Raw genomic sequence first — 24,305 nt, forward strand, 5'->3', positions numbered from 1 at the left:
GCGCGGAAAACACGTCATGGAATAGCGGACCGGAGCGTCGCGTGTTTTAATCGCTTATAAACCATTTAGTCGTTTTGAAACAGGGAATGGGGAGTGATGGGATGTCCCTGATATTTCTTGTACGTTTAATCTGCTTTGTTTTATAAGCGTGGCAATTGCCTGATGATTCTCAACTCTCTGCTCTTTGGCAAATTAAAGGTTAATGTTGTTGCAGTTCCTGGAACCGGACGACACGTGCGTTACATGTGGCAATAAAAATGAGCTTGATTTGAAATCCGTTGCAAGCGCGGTTGCTCGAATCGTAACTTTTACATGTCGTTTTTCGTGTGTGGTACTTCTCGGTCGATATGAAAAACATTTTGGAAGGTCAAAATAATGTGACGTGGTTGAAGAAGTGACGTCATGACGCATCGACCATTCTGAGCTCTTTCTGTTTATAAACAGAGAAAGAACAAGGCAGAGCCAAAGCCCGGATGACGGAATCCCCGGATGCTGGACTTTAGCAAGTACACTGTTAAATAAATAAAGTTGAAACTACGCGCAGTTTCACTTTTCCAACACAAGATGTCTGTCTTTACTAGTCCATCGGCTAACCTCAAAAATAAAACCATCTGCGTCAGATGCGCCAGTGTGTGTACTGTTTATTTAAGAATGTCATACAAAGTTGTATAGACAAAGGGGTTGTGTCCCCACCAACATCCACAGATTATTAAAATGTCCCCACTAATAATTTAATCACCTTCAAAATAAAACAATGCTTAGTCGAAATTTTTCAGTCAGGCTGTGCAAGACTCAGGTGACACATAAAAGCAGCTACATTTCAAAGAAAAGTGTCAGTCACTTGAAAGTTCGTTACAAGTCCACCATAGTAACCATGGATGTGCAATTAATAATAAAAAAGTGTCGATTTTGGCCCCCACGACGATTATGAAAAGAAAAATCGAGAAAAAATGGTTACTGTATATGCCTCCCCCTTTCTAGAGTTCTGCATTGCTTTCTTGTCAATTTACTTTTGTACCATAATACATGCTTTATTTAATCTTGGTTTTATTACTAATTGTGTTTGATTTATTTAAGTTATTTAAGATTTATTTAGCTGTCAAATTAGGTCCCCACCAATATCAAAAGCAAATCTACGCCTCTGATTTCATACAATCTCTTTTAATATATCTCTCCAACCCAAGGGTCGCATAACTTGTATTTCATGTATTTACAGTCACATACATTAAAACCTAATTCTTTTGAATATTTAATCCTTCATGGGCATTATAAAATATTTTTCGAAATATCAAACTTTAAATTAATAAATTTGACGGGATCCTGTACATGATATAGCCTAAGCAAATTTGGTTTATTGGTTGTACATTAAATCAGTAGCAGGCACCATGTTTCGGTAATGCAGCACTTCCTCCTTGTGTCATTTCATTGTTATTGCACAATACAAATTAAAAAAAAATTTTTTTTGTTTTATTTGTATGCTTCTATTGTTTGGGTTTTGTCAAAATCTGGTTTAATTCCATGTCAGCATCTTCTTTAGAAATATTATTCCCAGGAAAAAAAACATGGCATGTTCCCCACTGTGTGTTTGTGTGAATATATATATATATATTTGTGTGTGTGTGTGTGTGTGTATATATAAATATATATATAAGCATCAAGCATTCCACAGAGCCATGTAATAAACTGATGTAATGTTCTCAAAATCTTACTACCAGCATGACTTTGAGTATCCTGCCTGTCTTCTGGAGTATTTTACAGAAACCTGTACAACATTTCTTTTGGTGTTTTTCCCATTTTAATGAGATTTATTCTGTTTTCTAATCAAATCGGTCAATGGTTTTCCTTGACATTACAGAGAATTAATGAAAAATAATGAACAGTTTCTTATCAAAAACAAGAAAACTGCCTGCTGAAAGTTGAGTCAGCAGGAAATGGAACTGAATAAATGAGCAGGATTTCCCAGAAATGTAACCAGGGTCTTGCAACAAAGTTCTTGACCCTATAAAACATTTCAAACAAAGGCCTGAAAACATTTTGGTTTAACTAACAAGTTAAATGTGAGACTTTCTCAGAACAGATTGAAAAGAGGAAAAATGTATGCCGGATTTACAGCTGGTTACATCACATTCAATGCTGAGGTCAACTGAAAATATTTAATGGTGCAACAGCTAAAACATTCTATTGTGAATAACTCCATGTATAATATCCTTTAACTGTTTTAAAGCTGCTTGTGAACAGTAATTATTCTGAAAAGCTTTATACAAGTAAACCTCAACTCAATTTATTAATTTTAAAAAAATCACAGTCATTATTATTGGCACCCTTTTATGTTTTCCCCCAATTTTTGTTTAACGGAGAGAAGATTCTTTTCAACACATTTCTAAACATATTTGTTTTAATAACTCATTTCTAATTACTGATTTATTTTATCTTTGCCATGATGACAGTAAATAATATTTTACTAGATATTTTCAAGACACTTCTGTACAGCTTAAAGTGACATTTAAAGGCTTAAATAGGTTAATTAGGTTAACTAGGCAGGTTAGGGTAATTGGGCAAGTTATTTTATAACAATGGTTTGTTCTGTAGACTATCGAAGGAAAATATAGCTTAAAGAGGCTGATAATTTTGACCTTAAAATGTTTTTTAAAAAATTTAAAACTGCTTTCAATTTAGCCAAAATAAAACCAATTAGACTTTCTCCAGAAGAAAAAATATTATCAGACATACTGTGAAAATTTCCTTGCTCTGTTAAACATCATTTGGCAAATATTCAAAAAAGAAAAAAAATTCTGGGGGGTGTGGGGGGGAATTCTGACTTCAACTGTATATTCTTTTAGTTGTACAGTAGTGCAAAACGTAAGGGCTATTCTATTAGAAAAACTTCCCACAGCATAAAAGGGTTTTATTTTTAAAGTTGAGTGTTATAGACTATGGAAGCACAAGTACAGCTGTAAGTGGCGAGAAAACAAACAGCCTCATCCTGTTTAGTCTTCATTGCCAAATAAAACACAGGACACTGGACTCTGCTTTACAGGCTTTCTGTGTGCAGTGACTAACAAACTGCCCATTTACACTCAATGTATTTCACACATTGGAATATTTTATTTGCATTAATCTGATGGCATGCTAACATGTCTTTTGATTCATTACAAAAACTCAACATCTTTAATACAATACAATTATAAACATTCATGATGTAGTCTGTATCTATAACTGATTTCTTTGATTCTAAAACAGTATAAAGTATATTATTGTGTGTGAAATGAGTGGCGTAAAAGAACATAAAAGATGTTAAAATACAATCATAATCATGTAAATAACACATAATACATTATTATACATATCTGTGTTTGACCAGAATTATTGTTTTTTATTGCAAGATCTTGGTATTAACTTGAGTGTGATGGGAACCTTCGGTTGAAATGTAACATTCATTTCTAAAGGGATCTAAAGAAAAAAAAAGAGAAAAAAGAGGTAAAACACAGTTCATCTCACAAATATCAGTAACACCAGTCAGTGAACCAACCTGTGTCTCTTTACATGTTTCCACACTGAAGTTCTGAAGCAGCTTCACGACAAAAAGTTTCATGATCATAACAGCATATCTCATTCCAATGCAGTTTCGAGGCCCGAGTCCAAAAGGTATGAAAGCGTACTGGAGAAACTCAGACTTATTCTCCGGGCTGAACCTGTAGATATATTCAGTTAAGCCATTCGTACTTCAGTGAAATTGAATGTTTGAAGACAGCTGGCATTTGGTTGGAAAATCTGCTTTGTATAACCTCTTCCCATAATAAAACCAAACAGTAATTAAAAGACTAGCTTGTGCGTAATTTCATAAAATACACAGTGTCTAAACATGTTTCCTTGCCATTCTTAAGCTTTTATAGTAGTTGCAAATTCCAATGATGTAAGAAAAAAAACGTAATGCTTAGCCGGCTTAAATTTGGCATGCAGTTATGTAAACTGCATAAATCACCACTAGATTCAGTTGTGAGAAAAGCTGAAGTGAGAAAAATTGTGGCTATGAAAAATAATGAGTGTGTGAGAAATGACAAACATCACCTCTCCGGCCTGAACTCTCCAGGAGACTCCCAGATATCCGGGTCATGACTTAAAACATATGTAGGAATTCCAACAAGAGTCCCTTCTGGTATGGTCAAGCCATTGATCACCACCGTTTTCTTAGCGGACCTTTCTAAACGTGGGGCCGTAGGAAGGAGACGCATTGATTCATTGATGGCCATTTCCAAGTAATCCATTCTCATCAATGCATCGTATGTAATGGGAGTCTGAAGAATACACAAAAACAACACAATGGACATTCCCAATAAATATTATAGCTTTCTTTAACCTATACTTCCTGTTCTCTAAACGATTAGTTCATTAAAAAATTAAAACTCTGTTTTTAATTGCTCACCCTTATGTTGTTCTAACCCCCTGATACATTTATTCATTTTCAAAACACAATTCAGGTTATTTTAGATGAAATCCTAGAGCTCTGTCTTTCTCTATAGACACAAGTGTCCTGAGATGTTAGGGAAATGAACCAAAAACATTGTCAAAACATTCAATGTGACTTCAGTGGTTCAACTAAAATCATACGAAGCTCCAAGAACACTTTTGTGCACCAAAATAGACTGTAAAAATGCTTTGTTCACCAATGTCTTTTCTTCCTTGTCAGTGTGCGTATTTATTATTGGCAGTACAACATCATGTCACGATCGTCATCACACCAACGCAAATTCACCAAGTGTTTCTGGATTAACATCTATGTTGATCCTGGAACAACATTCTAAAAAGCCAATCAGAATTAAGGGATATGTTAGTCTTATATTATAAGTTTAGACTTACGGTTATGTTTATGCACTTCTAAATGATTGTTATCCAACTATTATTCCCTTCTGATTTTAGAAATAAGTTACAGTCATGGTTGGGTTTAGGGGTAGGAAATAGGTATGAATTAAAATTTCCCCCCCCAAAAAAAAAAAGATGTATCAACATTATCCAGGATCCAGGATTGCATCGTACTTGGCAGAATCATAACGTGCACTGTCATCAGCATAACATGCAAGCATCATATTGCCCATAAAAACGCACACCCTGATTTCTTGCAGAAGACATGAAAAAATGTCAGTTTTTATTTTTTTGGCACACAAAAGTGTTCTTGGAGCTTTATATGATTACAGTTGAACCACTATAGTCACACTAAACATTTTTTCAGACCAAAAATATTGTCAAAATGTTTAGTGTGACTATAGTGGTTCCACATATGACTCCAGCTGAGCTCTCACAGAGAGAAAATGAAAACAAAACTTAACTGCAGCAAAATATAAAAGCAACACTTCACGCTTGTTTTGCCAATACATCGTGGCGTCTCTGTCGTCTAAACACTGTGACAGTGATGAATATTAATGAAGTTGCACAATAGAGCGCGTTGATTGGTTTGAACCAAGCCTTACTCATGCATTAATGCATCACACTCTGAGACGTAATAAGGCACACTCTGGCACAGACGTCCAGTCTGCATGCTGGAATACACGCTATTATCTCATGGCCGTGACGCAGCTTCAAAAATTTGTTTCAAACCGGAAGTACGAATTTGCTTGAAATAACGCAAAAACAACCAATTTACACTTTTTAGTGAAATATAGGTGTCCTAATAGTGTTTTTAGCAGTGTGGGACATATATACGACTGACAACAGCTCAAAAAATGTGTTTTGGTGTTTCGTGACCCTTTAAATGTCTAAAACAGATGCCCAAACTAGGGCCCGCATTGGGCCCACCTTCCTATCTGAGAAGAATTAGGGGCATGGTTTGAAGATTGTCTTTTAAAATTTATTGTAACCTTTTATTTGTTTGTTACATTGTTAAGCTACAAAAACAGCCAACTGAAATTAAATGTTTCAATTTGACTGCTGTATTTTAGTTTAAAATGTACATACTGTCACCTGACAGATAGAGGACAATGCAGACTTTAAAAAAATCAAGGCAAAGGGCAGATTCTGCTTGACTAGTGTGTTTAGCATTGAACTCCACTGTTTTAAATGTGATTGTTCTTGTCTTTATTGCAATAAGTTTTCAAAAGTTAAACTGCATTCGTTAATACGATTCAAAGTAATGTTTTTCTATGCATTTTTAAAAATTATTAAATAAATTAGGAAATTACCCATGGCAGCTTTTAATGTAAAACATATTTATCTTCGGCCCACAGCTATATTTGACCCTTCATACGAAAATTTTTGGGCACCCCTGGGCTAAAACGTTTCTCTCTATGAGAGAGCTCTCGGATTTCTTCTAAAATATCTTATCTTGTGTTCTGAAGATGAACGAAAGATATCTGGAAGGGGATTAGAAGGACATGAGGGTGAGTATTTAATAAAGAAATTACATTTTTACGGGGTGAACAAACCCTTAAAGTGTAAAACTTCTCTAAACTAGACTCTATATAAAAACGAAAGAGAGCAGAATTAAATTCACATCAAGAGGGAAGTTTTTGTCGATCTCCTCCACCAGCTTTTCCAGGCAGTCTGGATTAGTAGCAAGATTATAGAGAAGGAAAGTTAGAGTTGTGCTTGTAGTCTCATAACCACCCAGGATAAACACGAGCGACTGGGAGAGAATCTCATGGTCTGTTAGTCCTATTAAATCCGCAAAATAGCACAGTTGGAAAAAAAGTCACATTCAAAATGTTCATTCATAATGGATTCAAAGTCAAACACTCTGTAATGTGTAAATATGTGTAATATAAAATGTGTAATATAAAAAAATGTCTCTCAGACCTTTCGCTGGTTGTTCACTTGTGTCACTGTCCTGAATTTGATCATCAGGTATTTGATTCTGCAGCATGAGTTTGAGAAAGTCTACCCGACCCTGGTAAAAAAAACACACATGATCACCATCAGTGTCGAATCTAAACAGCACAAAAGTGAAACGGTGACAAACCTACTTCTGATTCCTTGTTGTGATCATCCTTAATCTTTTTCAGAACACTGTAGAAGAAATCCATGGCTGATTTTGAAAAAAGAGTTACCCCCATTTTCTTCAAAGGGATTGCAAGAGAAGGAAACAAAACTGAAACAAGAAAATTAATGTAACTGTTATTTCTCTTTTCTCTTTACCTGCCAAGATAAAAGAACAAACATAAACATACGTATTAGCAATAGGAGAGGGTTGAACATATTGAACTGTATGAACTTCTTGACGTTGATAACGAAAGGATCTTCAGGGTTGTTTATGGAGTCAATGTCAACGCTAAAAGATGAGCTGGTGATGACATCTAAACTGTATGGAGCCACAACTCTAAAATACAAATAGTTTTTTTATTATAAATGTAAAATAAATGTATAATATAAAAATTATATTGTTACCATCTAAATAATAATACTTGAAAACCACTATCATCTACAAAAATCATACAAGAAGTTACAATGTGGTTTTCATTTGTAAACTTTTATAATTGAATCATTATGTATCATCGTCATGTAAAGTTATGCATTTTAGACAAATGTCACATACTCTTTGATTTTAACTGGCTGCTCCGGGTCTTTCTTTTGCATATTTTTAATAAAACGATCGGCATGTGTCATAGCTATGGGAAATATCTGAAACATAGTTAGAAATGTCATTTAGGACATGTTAATAACTGTCATAATATATAGTCTCCAATGTATGCTAGAGTTCATATTAGAGGCCATCACTGTACCTCCTTCAGCCGCCCACTTGTAAAATATGGAGAAAGTGTACTGCGCATTCGCTTCCATCTTTCATCTTTAACCATAATTATGCCATCAGAAAAGGGGCCAGCCAGTCCTGTCGTCCTCTTCTGTATAAATGACAACATGATTATCACTACAGGACCTCCAGCTGTCTATGAACTGCCATAATAACACTTTCCTTGTACAAAGCTGCGTTTGTGTTTTGGAGAGCTTACCCTTCTGTTAATGAAGTTAGAGTAACATTCTTTCACCAAAACCACTTTGATCACTTCCAGGTCAGTGACCATTAGTATCGGTAACCTTCCATCATAGATCCTGAGCAATGAAAGGAATATTGAGCAGTTTATAGTAACGATGAGCCAGGCAAACACCTGCTCCACTAATTAAAATACCTTGTAGGGTAAGACAGAATCTGGAGATTTTATCTAAAAAAAAATAATAATAAAATAAAATATATACATATATTATATGATGAATGTGGTATTATTTTGAGAGTATAGAAGCTGAAAACTTAAATAATAAAATACCTTTTGGAAACTAAAATAATAACAAACTTCTAAAATGCAAATCCTGTATAATGTAAACAAACTTCCAGTAGGTACCTTTTAAAAACATCCTCTAAAACACAATACATTTCGGGATGCTCAGAATAATCGATTCACCGTTGACCGAAAAGGTGCGTTTTTAACCGAATTATGGTATCAGTAAAACGATAAAAAAATATTCTTTTTTTTTGGCTGCATAAATATGCAATACATATTTGTTAACTTATATTTGTAACCCGTGCAACCACACATGCAACCACACGTGCCTCCAGACATATGTTGCCAAAGGAGCAAAATGAAAGAAGATTATTGCTGGTCACAGTTTGACACAGACAACTTTATGCCTAACCAGTGCTGATGCTGATTGCCTCTGCCCTGGATCAGCATCATATACACTTTTGTTATTGTGCACTTATTTGCACAATTAGAGAAAGAAGCCGCAAAACAAAACTTTCTGAAATGTGCGCTGCTTTGGAAACAAGCCAGCCACAAGTCAGAGCGTCAGGATTTTCTCCAGTTTAAAGTAACAGTGAACTAGGGTGCGCTCCGCACAGCTCATAAACACAACATATGGGCTATAATTGTAATGATTTAGTGTACAACCTACAAACCAACCTTTTTTCCATTTGGAGAATTACAGTTATTAATAGTTAAATAAAATATATTTTTTTAAATAAACCTACATGGCCTAATATTTTATATTTTATTTTATAATGTTTTATTTTATAGATTAAACATGTATGCAAAGTAATGCAATATTTTATGTACACAACTAAATTGTTATATGCTATATAACTATAACTACTTTACAAATAAAATCATTATGAACCTTGTCATTGCCTTTCATCACATGCAGAGTAAGGGTAAGAGAGGAAATAAAAGCACACAAGCCCTAAGCTAAAACCAGACGCTCAAGACATAATCTTTGAATAATGACTTCTATTAAAAATTATGACAGAGGTTTGTGATATAAGAATAACAGCGGAGCATTAATTAAATGCATATTTTTCGTGGATCGATTGATTTGAGGTAGCCTGCTAAAACAAATGATGGGTAAAAAACAGCCTATGCTGGTTCTTTAAAATGATTCAGTCAGTGTTTTCATTTAGAAATCTAAATTTTTTATTTAAGTGAAAAAAAATATCTCAGACATGCCTATTTATTTTATTCTTTTTATTGGGTTTATAATTTTTTCTATTTTGGAAACTATTAACCGCATCCCTAACTACATTACAACACACACACACACACACACACACACACACACACACACACACACACACACATTTATACATACATATATATATATATATATATATATATATATATATATATATATATATATATATATATATATATATATATATATATATATATATATATACATACAACAGTTCTGTCTGGTTCTCGAATCTGATTGGCTGATAGCTGTGATATATTTAAGTAATATCAGCACCTGTACAGCCTCTTTACCTTTTGTGTATTACTCCGCCCACATACAGCCAGCAAAAAGCAGACACTACAGATCTAAAGTTTAAAAGATGCTTGCTCAGCTGCTTAACTGTCAGCTTATGATTTGAATCCAACGCGGAAGAAAGTAGTTCCTTATACAAAAGGGGTTTTGAGACTGTCCATGTTTGATTTTGTTTTTATATACACAATTACGCCATCAAACTGTTGTATAAATGCAATATCACACTCATAGTAGTGCGATATGGCTGTATATCGGCCTCGTGCCAACGCACGCCTTCCAGCAGTTCCGATATAAAACCATAACGCACTGCTACTCGTGTGATATTGCTCATATATATATATATATATATATATATATATATATATATATATATATATATATATATATATAATTTCATTGACCTATTTCTTTAAAACAGTAAATACATAACTGAGACTCACCCCCAAACTTTTCCATACTTCTTAGCACACTCCATATCAAAATTGCACAAACCCTAAAATACACAGTCGATTATTAAATGAAAGGGAAAAGAGTGATATACCTGTATCATAATGAAATACTCACTTTAGCATATGAGAAAAGTGTGCCAACAAAAGGCCAAGGTCTTGGTCCTGGTATTCCCAGTTTGATGAAAAAACGATGCGGCCAAACTCCATAGCTACAGTGTGATAAATTATAATATAAGACCAAAATGAAACACAACATTCATTAAATTAAAGTTTATTTTTAACCCCCAAACTGGGACACTAACAATTTTGGCAATTTGACTAACATATAGATTTCTGTATTATAATCAAATCATCAGAATCAATCTAAGATTATACATTCTTTCCAAAAAGTGTTATTCAAGTCATCTGGTGAAATTGTATTTTTATTGCAAAACATGCTGAAGAAACCAAAATATGACAACGTTAAATTTTTGTAAAAAAGCACGAAGCCCTAATAGTTAAACACACTTGTTTGTTATTCCTAGCAATATCTCCCATAGGCCTGAAGATAAAGAGAATTATTTAGATTATTTATAAAGATCAAAGGGGAATTGGGTTATTCTTTTGTAATATCAAGATTGGGCAATCTAATTATATCTGGTATTAATTTTACAGGGCAGAGCTGTATTAATACGACTTAAGGAACGTTAGTAAATACACAGCTTTTCTCTTCTAAAGTTAAGAAGAGACCGCTTGTTTTTAATTTTCCTCAAGATAATGTGGTTCGAGTTTGAACAAAATTTCTCTTTCTTCAATTTCTACCAAATTTTTAACGATATTTATCCTTGTAATGAGTTTCTCAGACATAGATTTAATATGGATTGTAACGTTTGTACCTTTTGTGAAGCAGACATAGAGTCATTGGAAAATATGTTTTGTTTATGCACATTTTTAAAAAGTTTTGGGATAACTTTTCTGTTGGGTAAAGACTGAGGTATGTACTATCTGATTTTGATTTTAAAACTGTAAAATATTTGTCATTTTATCATTATTCTGATCTGAAATTTTTGGTTTTTGGTTAACAATATCGTGACCGTGGCACATTATTTCATCCATAAATGCAGATTATGCACACACACACACACACTTTATTTGCTTATCCAGAAAGATTTAATGATCTTCTTCAATTGTTTAAAGCTCATTTGACATAAAAAGCCCTTAAACTATGTAGTCTGCTAAATTAATATTTTTTTTGATGATTAACCCAGTTGTATTATATTGCATTGTATTTTACTATTTATTTATATTTTTCCTTGTTTTTTTGTTTGTCGATGCTGCTATTTAGACTTCTTAGTTGATTAAGATGTTTTATGATTGAAATAAATACTGAAAAAATATCGGTTACAGTTATACAGTGTCAGAAAAATGATGTTATGTGCATATCTGCAGCTGTATCCTATCTAGACTACAGAGAGGGCTCGAGCAGTAGCCATGGCAACCAGATATGAGGACAGATGACAAACGGCGATATCGACGCCAAACCTGATATTTCTTTAATAATATATGTTTATCAAACTATTTAAAAGAAAACCAGTTAATTACTTCAGTTCGAAAACAACGCAAGTGCTTCTACTTGAAAATAAAACCTGCAAAATGCGGTAAGTTACTTAAGTTACAGTGTTAATAAGTTTTCTGTGGGGGTTCATATTCTGCAAATGGTCTTCCTGTCGAACTAACGTTATACTTTAACGTTACATAAACTTTTCAAATGCTTTCATTTTTAACACTTCCGACAATCAATTAACAACTTATAAGAAACTATCCTGCACGGGAAAAAAAAGAGTTTATCAGGTTTCAAATATAAAATTGTAACATAAAATTTTCTGCAAACGATTTTAGTAAAAAGGACAATTAACGACGTTAAAGAAAAAAAGTCAGTGTTTTTAACAGCAGTTGAAATATTTACATGTTAGACCTCTAAACAGGGACATATGATCAACAGTATTACATGAAACACAGAATAATTGATAAAAATAGCTGATATGACCTGTTTTTAAATACTCACATAAACAGGAGGGTTATGACCAGAACCACCAGGGTCCAGGTCACAGACAGAGATGAAAGATCAATCATTGCAAATCACTGTATTCTTCAGCTTCAGTATAAGTCCTCACGCACACCGCGCTGTTACATTGTTTTAAATTTATAACCAGGAAGTAGGTGTGGTTTAGGCTATAGGTGCGCAAGACAGGCATTAAAACAGCAGGTTGAAACATTTATTAGCGTTAACAGCAAATATCAGCTGACGTAAACCTAATTATTCTGATAAAAAAGCGTACACGAAGGAAAGACACGCACGAATTAATAACTGTTTTAAAGTGTGAAATTTCATATCAAGTCGTCACTGACTATTCATTAGAATCGGGATTTAAGCGATATTAATATAAACTCAAAGCATTGTAACACTGTATTCCATCAATTTATAGGGATACCTGTTCGATAGGTAAATCTGCAGGTTAGTGTTTGTTTTCAGAAATCATTTTGGACTTGAGTAACTGTAAAACACGTGAAATGGTAATATTGACCTCTGTCTCCCACTTCAGGGTGAAAGCTAGTGGAGTTTGAATATGGTTTTTTAGTCAGCAAATCAAATCTTTAGTATCTTGAAGAAAACTTATCTTTCCCACTGTAAAGTTCATACTGATGCAATTCTCTTGTGAATTGTAACTGAGTATAGAGGGCACTACATGTGTGTGTATATTACTGGTTGTTTCAGCTGTCTGTTGGAAACCTACAGTACCAATCACATTCACTGTTATTTACTATCAGTGTTGGGGGCGGTACATATCAGTTAACAGTGCCACAGATTCTTACTGTTGACAGAAAAACACTGTTTTCTACATCACACCTAAATCTTGTAGGCAGTTTGATTTTCTGGTTTTGCTATTATTTTAAAATAAAAAGGAATCTGTCTGAAAGTCCAGAACAGCTGTATAATTTATCTGTAAGATTATGTGCAAGACTGATATATATGTGAAATAAAGGCAATTCCATAAGGGTCAGCAACAAATAAGGTGTGGCAAAATGAGAAATTGAAAAATATTGTAAAAAGTTGATTTAAAAGCATGCGTCAGGTATTTTAAAATATACAGATGGTATTCATGTTGAATTTATGCAATTAAGAACATTCGCACCATTTTTCTTTACAAACAATAGGATTGAATGTCAAATATGTGGAATAGTGTAACTGACAAAAAATGTGAAATATTAAATAATTTACTCCTCCTAGATCACATGCAAGAGTACACACAGAAATAAATACTTAATTTTAAAATGCCACACCATTTATTAAAAATCAACACAAATAGTTCCAAATAGTAGATTAATTTATATTGTATTTTTAATCAGCATCATGATATTTGACTAAATTGACCCAACAGAAAGACTCCTGTAATCGGAGTCAAATGGTGTAACCAGTTACACCACTTGACATTTCAGCTGAAAATCAATTTTGGCAGGCATTATCATCAACATCTATGTAAGCACATGGGTTTGGTAGGAATATTTAAAATGTAAATTTTAAAGATAATACTTTTGTTTATAATAACGATCAGTGAATTTCTGGGGTCTTACCATTTGACATGCATACCAAAGAATACCTGACCATACCCTAACTATGCAGCAATTAATTTTATCAAGAGTCCTCCTCTGTGATACAATTTCTTCGCTCACGATCTGTGCAGAATATTAACAAAATGACTCAGTAAATGGTGGTTACACCATCTTGACATTTCAGGAAATTTAGTTTATGGACATGATTCCCCAAATAATTCTAATGTTTAGAACAATTGTGCTATATTTACCTTTATTTACTATTAAATATTTCTAATGTAAAATTATGCCAAACTAGCTCATACAATGTTTATTTGAGAATTTCACATTTTTTAAACAAGATAAACTACTTAGTACCAATTTTTTTGGTTACACCACATTGACATTCTTACTACAATCCCCTAAAAATGATCTTAAAATTGATTAAAATTAAACTTGGTCCTCAAAATAGAGAATGTATGCAAGTAATTTGCTTATTTATTTTGAAACTGTAACCTTTTTGAATGGATTTAAACGACATGGACACGTAAAAATGAGCTACACATCGTTGACTCATAAACAAATGTTTTTCACTAGCATTGGTTTTGAAACCCGAGGCCTGTTGCACAAAGCAAGTTGAACAATCTCTAGTTTGCAGAGTAAACTTCAGGCTGACAAATTTAAATAAATTCGAACTGGTTAAGATCAAGTCAGTCATGATTGATATGAGCTTTCTTTGTTAACTCAGGGTTTAGTGATTTACTCTGGACCACGCGCAACAAACAGCCAATTACATGACACAAGAGAGTCAATTATCCAATTCTTTGCTGAAGATTAAGCTTTTATTATCAGAAATATAATGAATTTAAACACATCCACAAGGCCAAAATAAACTGCTGATACAGTGAAAGTTTGAGAAGACTAAAAGCAAATATTATCATATAAATGTAAATCAGTCAACTTGTTTTAATAATGTAGGTTTACCAACAGCTCAAAAGAAAAAGTAAGTTATCATAGAAACAAAACCTGATCAAAATCACCTCCTTGAGCTTAAAACCTCAGTGTTTGCTCAATCAAAACAAAAAGTCACTGGGTAAAAAACAAAACTGACTGTGTAAAATGCCTCGCTTGCTTTATACAGGTATTTAATTAGACATGATTACATCTGAATTGTCATTTTGACATGTAGTGTTTTACTTACATTTTAAACTACTCAAAATGAATGAATCAGGAATCATCAGCAGCATACATTAAAAAAGTCTGCTGTAAAAGTTGCATGTAATTGTTTAAAATTCTATCTAATCTGCACAATTCCATAAACATGTTCTGTATTTTAATTATTCCTTTTCCTTGGTGTTAACTTCAGTGTGATGGGAACCTTTGGCTGGAAAACAGGAGTTAGTTCTAGAGGGATCTGAAAAGAAAAATATACATTCTTCATTAAAAAACAAAACAGCCTCATGTGATGACTGACTATCAGTGTACCAACCTGCGTCTCTTTACATGTTTCCAAACTGAAGTTCTGTAGCAGCTTCACAACAAGAAGCTTCACGATCATTAGAGCAAACCTCATCCCAATGCAGTTTCGAGGCCCTAGTCCAAAAGGCATGAAAGCGTACTGGAGAAACTCAGACTTATTCTCTGGACTGAACCTGCGGAGAGGAATCAGAAACAACTTCAGTTTTGCAATTCTTGCATCGATGAGAACGTTTTAATACTGTAAAATTCATATGTTTTTCAGAAAAACTGTGGCAAGGAAAGAACATCACCTCTCAGGCCTGAACTCCTGAGGAGAATCCCAGAGCTGCGGGTCACGATTTAAAACATATGTAGGAATTGCAACCAGTGTGTCCTTTGGTATGGTGATGCCATTTAGCTCTACAGTCTTCTTACAGACCCTTTCCAAGCGAGGGGCAGTGGGAAGGAGACGCATTGACTCATTTATAGACATTTCCAAGTAATCCATTTTCATCAATGCATCGTATGAGATGGGAGTCTGAAGAATACAAAAAAAAAAGATATTTCTAATGAATATAATGATTTTGTTTAACTTTCTTCACGTTCCTAAAACAGCTGAAGCTTTAAACCTGCCTTGAACTAGACACTATACAAAATGTGAAGGGAGAATGAAGTGTTCTCACATCAAGAGGGAAGTTTTTGTCAATCTCCTCCACCAGCTTTTCCAGGCAGTCGGGATTAGTAGCAAGATTATGGAGGAGGAAAGAGAGAGTCGTGCTTGTTGTCTCATAACCGCCCAGGATAAAAATGAAGGATTGGGAGAGAATCTCATGGTCTGTTAATCCTAGTAAATTACCCCCAAAAAAGCAGATTTAAAAACAAGTCACATCCCTGATGGTCATATGGATATTATAGAAAGATACAGTCTGTAATGTCAAAATGTCTCTAGGACCTTTTACTGGTTGTTCACTTGTGGTGTCTTTCGCTTGATCATCAGGTATTTGATTCTGGATCATGAGCCTGAGAAAGTCTACTCGACCCTGATTAAAAAAAACACAACGTAATATTACCTCTCACTGCTTCCATATTCCCCTCCAACCCTAGCGTTTATTTTTTGAACAATGTTATAAACTGTAGTAGTCACACTTTAGCATTGCCTCATTTCTAAGTTGCTTTGGATAAAAGTGTCTAGTAAATGAGTAAATGTAATATTAATCATAATCTATGCTGCATCAGCATCTCTGCGAAATCTAAATTTGGATCTGAAGAGTGAAAAAGTGACAAACATACATTTGAATCCTTGTGCTCATCCTTTATCTTTCTCAGGGCCGTGTAGAAGAAATTCATAATTGACCTTGAAAACACACTTATTCCCATTTTCCCCAAAAGATTTGCAATGGAGGGGAATAAAGCTGAAAGAAGTTTCAGACTTCATGTTAAAATGAATAGCTATAAAACATAAATACAAATCAACAATAAAAAAGCTCATTGTAATTACAAAAAATATATACATACTCAAAAAAAGAATTAAAGGACTGAACAGACTGAACTTTAAAAAGTTCTTTATGTTGGTAACAAAGGGATCATCGGGGTTATTAATAGAGTCGATGTCAACGCTAAAAGATGAGCTGGTGACCACATCTAAACTGTATGGAGCGACAACTCTGAAAAACAAAAATATAATATAATGGTCATTTATGTTTGCTTGTAATAATAATCATTTGCAATAATCAGTCAAATTTATTGATGAATGATATTAATTTGATTAGTTTTACACACCGAAAATAAGTTTTGTGTGAAACTTCTGCATTAAAATGCGAAAGTAAAGTTCATGTTTAAAGTAATGAACAAAGTTATAAAGGAAATGTGTCACATACTCTTTTATTTTAACCGGCTGCTCGTGGTCTCTCTTTTGCATATTTTTAATAAACCGATCAGCATGTGTCATGGCTATAGGAAATATCTGAAACACATTTAAAACAAGCGCTACTTCATAGAAACAACAATTAAATCAACATCAAATAATATAAAAATATTATATAGCAGTCAAAGAAGTGCTTATCAACAAAAACATTCTACATCACAATTTCAGTTTTCATGTTTGCATGAACTATGCCTTGAGGAGTTAGTTCACCCCCAAATAAATATTCTGTTAATAATTACTCATCTGAAAAATTCGCTGAGAAATCTTTGCCCATCTTAACACAAATTAAGATATTTTGGAAGAAATGCAAGAGCTCCAATACAAAGGCAACACACAAGCTTGGTAAATGTGCACCCTGATCTGATGTGTTTTAACAGTTTTTGGGTGCACACAAATGTTCTTTGTATGATTAGTTGAGGCGTCATGGTGGCGCAGTGGGTAGCACAATCTCCTCACAGCAAGAATGTCGCTAACTCGAGGCTCAGCTCGGTCAGTTAGCTTTTCTGTGTAAAGTTTGCATGTTCTCCCTGTGCTCACTAGCCATGGGCCGGTATAAGATTCTGACCGTATGATAACCTTGGATAAAAATATTACGGTTTCATAGTATCACGGTATTGTGATTACTGCTTTTAAATCTTTTCTTTAATTGTCTGGGAAAAAATATTTTTTCCCCCTTTGAAAACAATATATATTATTTTTTGGATATCGTTGTCCTAAAAAAATTTCAATATAAAATCTTATACATACCTTAGAAATGGTATTACAGAAAATTTTGGCAGCTTTAAAACTTTTCCAAACGGTTATCGTCTCATGCCTGGTGCTCGTGTAGGTCCAAAGACATGTGGTATAGGTGAATTGAGTAAGCTAATTTGTCCGTAGTGTATGAGTGTGTATGAATGTTTCCCAGTGATGGGTTGCAGCTGGAAGGGAATCCGCTGTGTAAAACATATGCGGTTAGCGGTTCAACCTGTTGTGGTGACCACAGAATAATTAAGGGACTACACCGAAAAGAAAATGACTGAATGAATGATTAGTTGAAACACTGAAGTCACATGGAATGTTTTGGTTCCTTTTCTGGATTTTAAACACATCACGAACCTCATTGTCTATGGAGGACTAAAGAGCTCTCTGATTTAATCTCAAACATATTAATTTGTGTTCAGAGGATGAAGGAGGGACTCAGGGGATTGGAAAAGGATGGGGGTAAATACTTAATAACAGCACTTTCATTTTTGGGTGAACCTTTAAAGTCCTTCACTGTACCTCCTTCAGCCGGCCACTAGTGAAATATGGAGAGAGTGTACCACGGATTCGCTTCCACCTCTCATCTTTAACTGCAGATATTCCATCAGCAAGGGGGCCAGCAAGATCCACATTTACTTCCTGGAATAAATATAAAATTTATATATTTTTTAATTGTTGCATTTTTATTGGGTAATACAGCACTAATGCACTTAATGTTGTTATGACCCTTTGAACCTTCTAGTACAATTGTGGTGTCCTCACCCTTCGGTTAGTGAAGGTAGAATAACATTCTTTCACCATAATCGTTTTGATCATTTCCAAGTCTGTGACCATTAGTATCGGCAGTCTTCCATCATAGATCCTAATCAATGAAAAAAATAACAAATACCATGCCATTGAAACATTTGGTATCAGGTCAGTAATATATATATATATATATATATATATATATATATATATATATATATATATATATATATATATATATATGTATATATATATATATATATATATATATATATATAGGGCTCAACAACAAGGACTGCCTGATGGCCTGGGGCCAGCGTGAAAGATGCTTAGGACAGTAGACAGGATAATAACTGTTCTGCCTTGTCACTAAGGCTTCATTTGCCTGGAACTATTTATCAATTACGTGCAAATGCAGTCTTAGAATCGAGAAATAGTCTGTGCTTTTAAGCATTTAAATGCCACCATCTCTGTAATGTCGTAACATCATACTGCTTTTCAATTACTTTTCTGATTGGATGTTGTGAGCACGTTATTTTTTTCCATTAATCTGGCAACAAACAGTACACTGAAGAGCCGACAACACGGCGGCAACATCAAATTATGAGGTTAAAAGAAAATAACTGTTTCTAACATCATAAAGCAGACATTTACGCGGGTGCAACTCAACAAAAACATGAAGTGATGTTTTGCAGTTTGCAGTTTGCAGCCACCTTTTGTTAAATAAATAAGTAGTCCAATAAAATACCTGCACATTTTCCATACTACTCTTTTTGTTTGCATAACACTTTGAATTTTGCTCGTTTTACATTTATTAACATTTGTAAAATCTTTAAAGTCAAGAATTTTAACGCATTCTTTAAAATATGTGGCTAAAAAACACAACGTTTTTTTTTTGTTTGTTTTTCACGGTGGGGCCAGTAAGAATTTGCTAGGGTAAGTAAAAATCTGAACCACTGGCCTGATCAGGCCAGTATGAAAAGTCCTTAGTGTCGAACCCTGCTATATATATATATATATATATATATATATATATATATATATATATATATATATATATATATATATATATATATATATATATATCGCAATAAATCTGACTAAAAGAAACATTCATATTTAATGACAGACCAATGAAAGCTGTTATAAAACATTTTCATTATTAATTGATTATACTATAAAATATACGTTTTTTTAATGATCAATATTATTCAGTATTTTGACATAACCTTTTTAACTAATCAATCATACAGTGAATTGTATAACTGAGACTTACCCCCATACTTTTCCATACTTCTTGGCACACTCCATATCGAAATTAAAAAAGCCCTAAAATATATTTGAATATAGACATTTAATTACTGAGAGATAAAAACAAATATTAATGTTCTATGATAATTCAAATACAAATTATTCTAGATATTTTTTACAGTAATTAAATAATGAAATACTCACTTTAGTGTACGAGAGAAATGTGCCAAAAAAAGGCCAGGGTCTTGGTCCTGGAATTCCCAGTTTTTTGAAAAATCCATGTGGCCAAACACCATACCTAGCGTGTGGTCAGTAACAAAGATATCAGATTACAAACAGACAAGAGATTAGTTATATAAGCAAAGATCATAAATTGTATTAACTGTAGTGTGATACAATATACAACTTGACACACACCTATTATTTAAAGGGATATTTTAAACAGAAAAAAATTACATCACAACAGAATATTGCATCACAATTAGCTGTTATTTGTAATGTTACCTGTTAACGTAAATGAATACTCACATATACAGGAGGGTTATAACTAGAACCACCAGGGTCCATGTCACAGACAGAGATGAGAGATCAATCATTGTAAATCACTGTATTCTTCAGTGGAGTGGCCTTAAACACACCGGTGCTGTTGGTTTGCATTTGTATTTATTCCCGTTCCGCCGGAGGATGATCCAGAAGTGGGCGTAGAATACAGGCGTGAATGAAGACCAAATAAGGAATGAATCAACATACATTTTCCCTTTTTGAGCAATGATAAACAGTCATAAACCGTCAGTAATGCATTTATTATGAATAATGACGAAAGGCACACACCCACAAAACCAAAGTTCGGCTTGAGTGTTAAACAGAGTATCACGTGGATTTTACTCATCTCAGAGCAGAGCAAAACCTAAGCAAAACCTGAGACTCAACAAACCTTTATTTTACTCAACACGTTAGCGCGTCCCTCCAGCTGCAGGCCCGCAGAACTACACACGTTTTAGGCACACACAATCTAGGACACACAATCTAGGCAAACCATATATGGTTACGACGAATGTTAAAGTTATAACGTCTTTTTGGACATCGTCATCGATATATTTGGATATATATGATTAATAAGTATTGTACACAATAAACAATAGTGTTTACTTTACTTTATTTCACAAATATTGCGACTGAGACGGCCGAATGGGGAGCATTGTTTCCGATGGTTATTCAATATAAGTGAACAGTTTTTAATCAGTCATTATAGCTGATCAATCTTTATTACCTGACAATAATATGGCGGATACTGGTTTCCTGGCCTTGCTGAATGATCTCATTTGGACAGGTTTAATTTATATAATGGATTAATTTATGATGAAGGAAATAATAGCTTAAGTTAATATAGGCAATAATACATTATATGTAATAAAAATCTTTTTACATGTAACAAATGTATAACACTATATTAATATGTGACTCAAGCCAGTGGCGCCCCCAGAAAATTTTCTTAGGGGTGGCCAGAAGAGGCCGCACTAAATCTTGGGGTGGCACACAAAAAAAATAATGAATTCAGTGTAATGTTATATTTTTGTTTCTGGTAAATGAAATAATGTAGTTTTTATTAATTTAATTAATTCTACTTGAAATATTGCAATTTATTCTTTGAAATAATTCAGCAAGTACATGTGCAAACCAAATAAAAATCTATGTTTAGTTTAAAAACACTTTTCATATACTGTATAAATAACTTCTTTTTTTTACGTGCCTTTATTGTACATCATACGAGATATGCCATGTCTAAAATTAATGAAGATTAATGAGTTTATTATTCCCAGAGATGGGTTGCAGCTGGAAGGGCATCCACTGTGTCAAAATGTGCTAGATAAGTTGGCGGTTCATTATGCTGTGGTGACCCTGGATTAATAAAGGGACTAAGCCGAAAAGAAAATTAATGAAAGAATAATGAGTTTATTAATTACCCAAACAAATGAACAAACTGAACAAAAGGGATTACTATACACACTCACTATACCTAATAATATTATTTTATCCATATTGCTTTTTGAACCATTTTATTAATGCAGCTTCTTCTATTGATATACTGTACTGTAGCTTAAGGTAAATATTAAATAGCCATTGCTGTCTATTGAAGGTGTGTGCGTGCTGTCAAGGACGATCGGGGAGGGTAGTAGTGGTGGTTCTAGTTTAAATGACACCCTGGGCGAACCACCCTATACACCCCCACCTCTCTTGAATTGTTAGATTTGTTATTCAATAAATATAACAATTTATTTATATTTATTCTAAATAAATACAATTAATATTAATATACAATTATTATTCTAAATAAATAACAGAAATCAGTCCTAAATATTACTGGAAAGCAACAACTGGAGTGATATGCCAAGATCACTTAAGAAACCTTTTGCATGAAAATTAATTATGACAATTCTAAAGAATACAAAAAAATGTATTATAGAATTATCTGTGATCTTAGACCAGATCATGGCTGAGAAATCATGTTATGAAGTCTTACCTCCCTGAATCATTATCCCTCCTTTCTGCTTTAAAGGCATGCTTAGTGAAAGTAACATCATCATCATCATCATCATCATCATCATCATCATATTATATAAACTTTAAACAACTTTCAAAACTCGCTGCGTGCCGACACCTCTGCACAAAAGGCTGTTACTCCGGTTTCACGGCGCATGAGCGGTGCCTATTATGTCGGCGTGCATGCAAACAACCAACCGGGATTCACAAAGGAGTGCGTGAGGCGCGCGGGAATGGTTTTCCGCGCGCATGCGTCAGTTTGCTTTCACCAGCATTGAACCAGAGGGGGAGAGCTACGTCGGTAACACCAACAATAATTTAGTGACTGCATTTTATTTATTTATTTATCTAAATATTGGGAATTTATGAGTTCATTTAAGTCAATAATGTCAACCGCAAAATTATATTGGGGTGGCCACAGGGGTGGCCAGAGTTTACCGAGGGGTGGCCGTGGCCACCCCTGGCCACCCCTTGGAGGCGCCCCTGACTCAAGCGATTTAATAGTGTTTATTAGCTTAATTTTCTAATAACCTTTTAATTAATGATTTCCCACATTTAATACTGTAGTAATTTAATACTAACGTTACAGTAATAGGAAACAAATAGGAACAAATTAACTATTAATAAAAAATCATAAGTGTATATATATATATCCACACACACACACACACACACACACACACACACACACACACACACACACACACACACACACATATATATATATATATATATATATATATATATACATATACATACATATATATATAACAGCTTTAACAGTGACAGTTTAGTTAAATAGTAGTTTATATATAAACTTATGATTATAATCACTTAAGATAATTAGTTTATAACTATATATTGTTTAAATGGTTAACTATAGTAGGCTAATTTATTTTAAAGTGACATATTATTGTTTGCTTTTTTATATTTTACAACAAAGTGATTTTAACCAAGTATGATAATATTAAGAGCTTGAATTAGTTTATTACACTTAATCCAACAATTAGACGGTCTATTATGTTTTCTTTGTGTATATGGACACATTAATAAAGTCATACGTTTCTTTAACCAATTATTTTTATTTACATAATTTAAGTTCAAAAACTGCAGAGATGTTAAAATGATCGTTAAGATATAATAATAATAATGACTGAAATGGGAAACCATATCTGTGAAATTCAATAGATGGCGATAATGCTAAAGAGTTAGTTACCATATATGGTTTGCCTAGATTGTGTGTCCTAGATTGTGTGTGCCTCAAACGTGTGTGGTTCTGCGGGCCTGCAGCTGGATATTATTGGAGTCCCTTTGTACTTTCACGGTATAGTGAAACCCTTTGTCAAACCCGAAACTTAATCAAACATCAAACATGTTATCAATATTTGATAAAACCCGCGCTTTTCACTACACTGACCAGCTGATATACGCCTTCAGATTTTACGTAGCACATATAAAAGAGACAAACTTTAATCACAGATTAACGTTAATGTTTCACTCACACGGGTATTCAGTAATGAACTGATGACTCATTAATATGGTTCATAATATTTGCCATTAATCCTTACTGAAAAGATGTTTTACACGCAGAACTGATGTAATTTCTCTAGTGAATTGTAAATATGTACAGAGGGCGCCACGTGATCGTGTTTGTTACTGGCTGTTTCGGATGTCTGTTGGAAACCTACCAATCAGTGGGCGTTGCACAGCCTATGGAATTAACATTTATCAGTGAGACATAAAATCATATATTGTTGACAGAGTAACTATATTTTTTTACATTACACGTATTAAATCTATAAGCTTTTTTGTCAGTCTGCATCTAAAAGTCCAGAACATGTGTGATGAAGTAATCATATTATTTGAGATAATTTATACAC

The 24,305-nt window shown here is 33.7% G+C and overlaps 2 protein-coding genes and 1 long non-coding RNA gene across 3 annotated transcripts; 1 reads left to right on the forward strand and 2 right to left on the reverse strand.

Annotated features, from left to right (window-relative positions):
- Window positions 1–3,081: 3,081 nt before the first annotated feature.
- Window positions 3,082–12,363, reverse strand: cyp3c4 (cytochrome P450, family 3, subfamily C, polypeptide 4). The gene is given in 13 exon segments (NM_001077548.1): window positions 3,082–3,450; window positions 3,530–3,692; window positions 4,069–4,295; window positions 6,485–6,645; window positions 6,787–6,877; window positions 6,954–7,078; window positions 7,158–7,306; window positions 7,523–7,608; window positions 7,710–7,829; window positions 7,938–8,037; window positions 10,182–10,234; window positions 10,306–10,399; window positions 12,235–12,363. Coding segments are annotated over 13 exon segments (1,524 nt in total). The 5' UTR covers window positions 12,303–12,363; the 3' UTR covers window positions 3,082–3,363.
- Window positions 11,583–16,158, forward strand: LOC147845983 (uncharacterized). Its single transcript, XR_015481082.1, has 2 exons — window positions 11,583–11,827; window positions 15,502–16,158. It is a non-coding gene; the product is annotated as an uncharacterized LOC147845983 (long non-coding RNA).
- On the reverse strand, window positions 14,576–24,022 carry cyp3c3 (cytochrome P450, family 3, subfamily c, polypeptide 3). Its single transcript, NM_001007400.3, is given in 14 exon segments — window positions 14,576–15,174; window positions 15,250–15,412; window positions 15,530–15,756; window positions 15,902–16,062; window positions 16,171–16,258; window positions 16,509–16,630; window positions 16,734–16,882; window positions 17,096–17,181; window positions 18,406–18,525; window positions 18,649–18,748; window positions 19,910–19,962; window positions 20,089–20,182; window positions 20,413–20,527; window positions 23,928–24,022. Coding segments are annotated over 13 exon segments (1,512 nt in total). The 5' UTR covers window positions 20,481–20,527; window positions 23,928–24,022; the 3' UTR covers window positions 14,576–15,093.
- Between the last annotated feature and the right edge of the window lie 283 nt (window positions 24,023–24,305).

The sequence above is a fragment of the Danio rerio genome, chromosome 3, assembly GCF_052040795.2.
Source record: "Danio rerio strain M-AB ecotype USA chromosome 3, GRCz13ab, whole genome shotgun sequence".
In the NCBI taxonomy this organism is placed as follows: domain Eukaryota; kingdom Metazoa; phylum Chordata; class Actinopteri; order Cypriniformes; family Danionidae; genus Danio; species Danio rerio.